At 19.4% G+C, this 8,173-nt stretch overlaps 4 protein-coding genes across 4 annotated transcripts in view; 1 reads left to right on the top strand and 3 right to left on the bottom strand.

The window, feature by feature from the left end:
* The window catches only part of DDB_G0268222 (hypothetical protein), a gene marked incomplete at both ends in the record, with an annotated part of 1,479 nt that extends 676 nt beyond the window's left edge, over nt 1-803 (top strand). Inside the window, one exon of the mRNA XM_642564.1 lies at nt 1-803. This exon is cut by the window's left edge and continues 676 nt beyond it. Within this exon, the coding sequence (XP_647656.1) occupies nt 1-803 (803 nt within the window).
* Nucleotides 804-1,402: 599 nt separating this feature from the next.
* Nucleotides 1,403-2,855, bottom strand: DDB_G0268602 (hypothetical protein; the record flags this gene model as incomplete). The annotated part of the gene is made up of 3 exons (XM_642563.1): nt 1,403-1,504; nt 2,604-2,773; nt 2,843-2,855. The coding sequence occupies 3 exons, from the start codon at nt 2,853-2,855 to the stop codon at nt 1,403-1,405; spliced, it is 285 nt and encodes a 94-aa protein (XP_647655.1).
* Nucleotides 2,856-3,536: 681 nt separating this feature from the next.
* On the bottom strand, nt 3,537-4,387 carry DDB_G0268220 (hypothetical protein; the record flags this gene model as incomplete). Its single annotated transcript, XM_642562.1, has 3 exons — nt 3,537-3,962; nt 4,068-4,194; nt 4,272-4,387. 3 exons carry the CDS (start codon nt 4,385-4,387, stop codon nt 3,537-3,539), a joined length of 669 nt encoding a protein of 222 aa, XP_647654.1.
* A 748-nt stretch (nt 4,388-5,135) lies between these two features.
* DDB_G0268218 (hypothetical protein) lies at nt 5,136-7,682 on the bottom strand (the record flags this gene model as incomplete). The annotated part of the gene is made up of 1 exon (XM_642561.1): nt 5,136-7,682. The coding sequence occupies one exon, from the start codon at nt 7,680-7,682 to the stop codon at nt 5,136-5,138; it is 2,547 nt and encodes an 848-aa protein (XP_647653.1).
* Nucleotides 7,683-8,173: the final 491 nt, after the last annotated feature.

Here is an 8,173-nt window from a genome sequence, read left to right as displayed (position 1 = left end):
TTAAAGTGATTGAAGAGAATCTTTCAAAATATTCATTAATTCTTCATATTGGTGATATTGCCTATGCAGATTATAATAAAGTTGAACAAGGTAATCAAACCATTTGGACCAATTTCCTTCAAGCATTGGAACCAATCACATCAAAGGTACCATATATGACAGCACCAGGTAATCATGATGTTTTCTATTCATTCAATTCCTATCAAAATACTTTTAATATGCCAGGCTCTTCAAATCAACCATGGTATTCCTATGATTACAATGGTGTTCATTTCTTATCCTACTCAACTGAATCCGATTTAGCACCATTCACTCAACAATATCAATGGATTAAAAATGATTTAGAAACTTATAGAAAAAAGAATCCTTCAGGTTGGGTCATTGCTTATGCTCATCGTCCATACTATTGTTCAACTCAAATGGATTGGTGTAGAAAACAAACACTTCGTGCTCTCATCGAGTCTACAATTGGTGAATTATTCCAAAATTATAATGTAGATATCTATTTGGCCGGCCATACTCATGCCTATGAAAGAACCGTTCCTGTCTATCAACAATCTCCAATTGGTACCTATGAATATCCAGGTGGTACAGTTCATTTCACTATTGGTACTCCAGGTAATCAAGAAGGTCTCGATCATAATTGGATCTTACCAGCTCCATCTTGGTCCGCTTCTCGTTTTGGTGAATTGGGTTATGGTCAATTAAATGTAGTAAATAATACTCATATCCTCTGGCAATTCTTAACTGATCAACAAGTTATATTTGATGAACAATGGATTGTAAAAGGTTATTTTGATTAAACTTTTTTGTTTTTAATTATTTATTATTATTATTATTTTTTTTTTTAATTACTTTAATTCTTTAAAGTAATTTTAAAAATTTTTAATTAAAAAAGAAGAAAAAAAAAAAAAAAAAAAAAAACAAGAAAAAAAAAAGAAATAAATATACTTTAATGTGTTTTTATTTATTTTTAATATCTCTTTCAAAAAAAAAACAAAAAAAAAAAAAAACAAATATAATAAAATTTTTTAAAATATATTATCTTAATTTTATGTTTTTTTTTAATTTTAATTTTAATTATTTTATTATTTTTTTTTTTTAATTATTTATATAACTTGTCTAGATAATTTTTAAAATTTATGAATTTCTTTTATTTCTTTAAAAATAAAATAAATTGATAGAAATATTGGGTTAAAGGCATTTTATTTTTTTTTTATAAAAATTTATCTTGCTATAAATTAAAAAAAAAATAATTAATCATTTCATTATAAATTATATTAAATAAAAAATAATTAAAAAACAATGACAAATTTTAGTAAGTAAAAAAAAAATAATAAATATAATAATATAATAAAATACTACTGCTCTTTTTGATGGTGGTGTTGGTAGTTTAGGTGGTTTAGGTGGATTTGATTGTGGTTGTGGAGGTAGAAACATAAATATTATTAATCTTGATATCGATATTGGTTGTCGTTGTCATCATAGATGTTGGTAATTTATCCTATAAATAATAAAAATAATAAAAATAAAGATAATTAAAACAATAAAAAAAAAAAATTTAATCAATTAAAATCTTATTTTATTTTTTATATTTTTAAATGATTTTTTATTTAATATTTAATTGAAAAATTGGTATTGATGTATTATTTGATGAATAAATGGACTTCAATTATTTAATTGTTTTTTTTCAAATGAAATTTCTTTTCTATTGAATAAATATTTTTAAATGAATAATTTTCATTTTAAAAGTGTTTATTTTCTAATTAACAATGTTTGTTACAGCTTTATTCTCCATCCCCTTTAATATTAACAAACCAATAATATCAGTTTTTGTTTTCTTTGAATTCAAAGAACAGTAAAATAGTAAAGAAAAATTTCAGATAGTATTGCAAAACATTTGTTTTGAGGTAAGTTTATTTATTTTTATTGTTGTTTGAAATGATTATTTTAGTATTTATTGTAGTGTGGGTAAGTGGGGTATGATTTTTTTTTTTTTATTGCCAACAAATGTAAAAAAAAATGAAAAAAAAAATAATTTGAATAGTGTGTTTATATTTTTTTTTATTTTTTTTTATTGTAAATTACACATATACGATCCAATGTATAAAAGTTATATTATGTATCACAAAATATTTTTTTTTTTTTTTTTTTTCTATACATATTTCTTGCCAAATTGTTTTAAATGATATTTCTATATTTAGTATTTCAAATCCCCCAAAAAAAAAAATGCCCATCATCTAGTTATTTTTTCATTTAATAAGAGTATTAATTATTGGATAAAAATGTTATTATTTTTATAAAAATAATTGATAATTTGAAAAATACTATTTTACAATTATTTTTTATTTTATCAGATTGTTTTCTTGTTAATCTTTTGATTGGATTTTTTTTTTTTTAATTCATTATTTTTTTTTTATTTATTTATTGGTTGTAAAAATAAAACAGAAAAAATAATAATAATAAATAAAATCTATAATAAAATAAAATAAAAATAAGATAAATTATAATAAAATAAATTTAAAGATTGTTTTATTTATTTAAACACTTTAATAATTAAAATAAATAAACTAGCAACAACTACTATGACGACGGCGACTAACAATATCAATATCTATGTTGATAATGTTAGTATTTCCACTGCCACAACAACCACCATCAAAACATGTAATAGAATTATTATTATTATTATTAACATTTACTAAACCTTGATTTGATATAGCAATTAAACTTCTATTTGAGTGTGTTGAATTTGTAATTGACGAAATTGAATCTATTTTTTTTTTTTTTATAATATTATTGTCAATAACATTCTTGACAAAATTTTAAGTAATATACTTACTGAAAATTGTCATTGTTTTTTATTAAACGTATAATTTGTATTTTATATTTTATTTGATAATAAATAATAATAATATCAACAAGAAAAAAAAAGTTTTAAATTTATAGTTCTTTAAATTAGTTGACTTAAATAAAAAAAACTAATTTTAAATATGTGTGACTTGTATATATTAATTTAGGGAAAAAAAAAAAATATAAAATGAAAAAATAAAACTCTTTTAAATTTGTTTAAATTAAATCCTACTAATATAATAAAACCTTTTATCTTTTTTTTTTTTTTTAAATTTCTTTTTTTTATTTATTTTATTTGCACTCTCTATGTATTTTTTTTTTTATATGTACAATTTTTTTTTAAAAAAAAAAAAATTATAGAGATTAAATTTTAAACTACAAAAATAATAGTTTTCAAATCGAAAGACTAATAATAACTTATAATTTAAATTTGGAACTTGTGAGAATTTTTTTTTACTGTTTTTTCTTTTTTTTCTTTTTTTTTCTTTTTTTTTCTTTTTTTCTTTGTATCGGTAGTTTTTTTTTTTTTTTTTTTTTTTTTTTATTTTTTCTTTCTTCTTCAACCATATTAATTGATTATATAAATGATTGTAAAGATTATATGATAATGGTAGTTGTGTTGTTGATGATGATTATGATAATGATGATAATGATGATAATGAAGAGAGAGAGATATATATATTTTATAAATCATCATTCATAATGAATCTATTACCTTCAGATTGTCTACCATAATAAACATAAGTACTAACACCAAAGGAAGCTTTTCCTTTACCTTCTTGAGCCAATTCACTTGATAATGATTTATAGACTGGTTCATCTTCATCCGCTTCATCGGGTATGATATCTTGTTGAGTTGGTTTAGCAGGGATTGAATAAATACCTTGTCTTTCAGCTTCTTTAATCTCTTCCAATGTTACAGGTGTTGAATCTAAAAATTTTAAATTCTTTAAGTGATATAAAATATAGTATCTGTATTTTTGATAATCATTAAAATCTAATCCTGTAAAATAATAATTTGGACATGCTGGATTCTTTAATAAACTTAAAAATGTTAAATTTGGGAATTTGTTTTTAATTGAATCTATAAATTCTTTTAAATCTGAAATCTAAATAAACAATAATAATCATTTTAAAATTAGTTTTTAATTAATGATATTTGATTGAATTTTTAATATTATATATATAAAAAAAAAAAAAAAAAAAAACCATACATCGTTATTATTTAATGATAATGTTTTTAAATTTGGTAAATTTGGAAAAGTATTATTTGATCCAATTCTATTATTATCTAATACTAATGATGTTAATTGTTTAAAACTTTCGAGTGATTCCACTTTTCTATATAATAATAAAAATGATAGGTATATATGGGTCAGAGATTGTGGAAAAAAAAAAAAAAAAAAAGTATATCTTACTTTATATTATTATAACTTAAATCTAATGTTTTTATTGATGTATTTTTTGATAATACATCAATTGGTACAACATCATAATCTTGACCTGGTAATGCAATTGTATCTTCATTGGCCATATTTTTTATTTTTTATTTTTTTTTTTTGGTGAGACTTTTTTTTTTTTTTTTTTTTTTTTTTTTTTTATATTAAAAATTGAAATATTGGTATTACTATTTGAAACTACTCTATCTTTAGATATTGTTTTTTTATGTGAATTATTTATTATTAATTTTTATTTGTTAATTTATGTGACAGTTTGGATATGTGTGGTCAAAAAAAAAAATAAAATAAAATTTTCCTTAGACTTTTCAAAATGTTGTAAAAAAAAAAAAATAAAAAAAGGGTGGGAATTGGATTTTATTGTAATAATATAAAAAATTATATTTCTTTAAAATTTTATTTATATTTTATTTTCTTGAGGACCACTAAAAAACAAAAAAAAATAAAAAATATTTATAATGATAATACCATAGGTATGAGTTAAAAAAAAAAAAAAAAAAAAAAAAAAAAAAAAATTTAAAAAATAAATTTTATTTTTTTCGTTTTACAAGCCAAAAAAAAAAAAAAAAAAAAAAAAAAATAAAATAAAAAAAAAAAATAAAAAAAAAATAAAAAAAAAAAATCATTCAAAAAAACAAATCAAAACAAATCTATATGGAAAAATTTTTTTGTTCCAAAGTTTTCCATTTTTGAATTTTTTTTTTTTTTTTTTTTCTAAAACTAAATCAAAATATTTTTTTTTTTCTTTTTTTTCTTTTATTTTTCCTTTAAAAAAAAAAAAATAAAAAATAAAAATAAATAAATAATTAAATAAAAAATTATAATTTAAAACATATCATCATCTTGATTGCTACTTTTATTATTATTATCATTATTGTTATTATTATCATCATTTGAATCTTCAAATTTAAAATTAATATCGACTAAAGGTTCAACATCAGTTGATGGTTGAGTTGAAGAAATTGGTGGTGTACCAGATTCAATCAAAGCATCAATAACATCAACTACATTTTTAGAAGCTGGTGTTGCTAGTGGATGAGAATGATTATTATAATTATTATTATTACTATTATTATTATTATTATTATTATTATTATTATTATTATTATTATTATTATTATTACCATGATGATCTTCTTGACTACTATTTGATTCAACATCTACAATAGTTGTAATATTACCATCACTATCTTGTTCTTGTTCTTGATGAAAAGTTTGATCAGAATTTGAATCAATGAATCTAATACCATTTGTAATTGAAGTTGTAGAAGATGTTGAAGTTCTTACATTTGTATTGTTGTTATTATTATTATTATTATTATTGTTATTTGTTGATGATGAATCATTATCATTATCTTGATAAATTTCTTTAATATGGTTTTCTAATTGAATGATTTTATCTTGTTGAGCACGTGATAATTGTTCAAGATTTTTAATTTTTGTAATTGAATGAGTATAAGTTTCCAATTCAGAATCTTTTTCTTGTAATCTATCTAAAAGATTTCTATTTGAATCTCTTTCTTGTTGAAAATGACTTTGTAATTCTATTCTACCTTTAACTTGATCATCTAATTTATTTTTTAAAGATTCAATTTGTTGATCCTTTTCAGATTGTAATATTTTAATTTTCTCATTCAATTGAGTTAGATCATTAGTAATGGATTGAATTTTTAAATCTTTTTCAGTTGATGAATTACCATTCAATTGTTCATTCTCTTGTAATGCCTTTACTTGATTTTGTAATTCACTATTCTCCAATTTAATTGATTCAATCTCTTTAATTTTTACATCAATCAATTCATCTTTCTCTTTTTGAATTGATTGAAATTGTTTTAATTTTTCATTTAATTCATCAACATTTTCTTTATTATTATTATTATTTTTTAATTCTTCATTTTCTTTTTGTAATTGAGTTAATTGAGTTTTCAAATTTTGAAATTCCTCTTGAAATAATTCTTTTTCTTTTTTATGTTCAATATTAATGACAGATTCTAAATGTTGAATTTGATTTTTTAATTGTAAAGAATCTTTTTCAAAGGTATCTTTTAGTACTTGTTTTTCATTTTCAATTGAATCTTCTAAACGTTTAATTTCAGTTTTCAATTGTTGTTTTTCATTCTCTAATTCTTGTTTCTCATTTAAATTTTCATTACTAATATTTTGTTCCAATTGTTGGATTTGTTTCTTTAATTCTGTTGATTCCTTTTCAAATGATTCTTTAAGCTCATTCTTTTCATTTTCAATTGAAATTTGTAATTGTTTTAATTGATCAATTTCTTTTACTAAAATTTCAGATTTTTCATTTTCATTTTCATTTTGTTGTTGTTGTTGTTTTTCATTTTGTAATTGATTAATTTCTTGTTCAAATTTTAATTTTTGTTGTTCAAATAATTTTTCAGATTCTTCAGATTGTTCATTTAATTTTTGAATGGTTTGTTGATTCTCTTGTTCTAATTTAACGATTTTATCAATACATGATTCTAATGCATCCGATTTTGTACGTAACTCTTGTAAAGTCTCATTATGTTGATTGGTAAGATGAATTAATGCTTGTTTTTCACTCTCTAATTGAATCTCTAACTTTGGAATTAATTCAGTTTGTTCATCAGATTTCATTTGTAAAGCTTGATAATCTTTATATAATTGTGAGTTTACATCAGGGTTGTTGTTATTATTATTATTATTATTATTATTATCGAATTGGTCAATCTTTAATTTAAATTCTTGAATGGTTTTATCTTTTTCCATCAATAACTCTTTCAATTGAGTATAACTATTATTTGAAACTTCTAATTTCGATAATAATGAATCCCTTTCTTCAATTAGTTTACTCTCTTTAAATTCATAAACTTGTAATAGTTTAATTGATTGTTTTTGTTCATTAATCAATTGTTGTAATTTTGAAATTTCATGTTTTTGTTCTTCAATTTCTTTTTCAAAATTTTCTTGTTCAGTGTCATTATTATTATTTAATTTTAAAATTTCTTGTTCTAAATTTTTAATTTTATTTTCTAATTCTTGATTTTTAATTATTAATGAATTCTCTTTTGAGAAATCGATTGAAGTTGATGGTGAATCATTATTACTATTATTATTATTATTTATAGTTTTATTTTCTGATGCTGTTTTATTAATAATATGATTATTCTCTTTTAGTGAGTCATGATGATGTTGTGAATTATCATTATTATTACTACCTCCATTTAAAAGATTTAAATATTTAGTTTCAATTTCCTTCTTTTGTTTTGATAATTCATCAATATCTTTATGTAATTTTTTAATTTCATCTTGATGTTTTACAAAATTGCTTACTAAAATACCATTAATTCTTTCAATTTCGTTTACAATATCTTGTGATTTTGAAAAATTCATTTTTTTTTTTTTTTTTTTTTTTTTTTTTTGTTTATTAATATTACTATTTTTTTATGTTTATTTTTAGTTTTTATTTTTGTTTTTTTGTTTATTTTTAGTTTTTATTTTTTATTTTTATTTTTTTTTATTTATTTTATTTTATTTTAATTTATTTATTATTTAATTTTTATTTTGTTAATTTATAAAAATAAATTAACAAAACAAAAAAAAAAAAAAAAAAAATATATTTTATATATGAAGTATTACAAAAAATAGAACTAAGAGATAAATGGTGGTGAATTTGTATTTTTGAAATTAAAAATTTTAAAAAAAAATTAAAAAAAAAAAAAAATTAAAAAAAAAAAGTAAAAATAAAAAAATTAAAAAAAATTAAATTCTTTTTTTTTGTTTTTTTTGTTTTTTTTTTAATTATAATAATTCCATTGGTGGGTGATATTATATATGTATACCGCTCATTTATAAAAAAAAAGTTTTTTTTTTTATTAATTTTT

This window comes from Dictyostelium discoideum (genome assembly GCF_000004695.1).
Source record: "Dictyostelium discoideum AX4 chromosome 1 chromosome, whole genome shotgun sequence".
Classification (NCBI taxonomy): domain Eukaryota; phylum Evosea; class Eumycetozoa; order Dictyosteliales; family Dictyosteliaceae; genus Dictyostelium; species Dictyostelium discoideum.
Note: the sequence above shows the minus strand (reverse complement) of the source record. Positions and strands in the feature narration are given on the sequence as shown.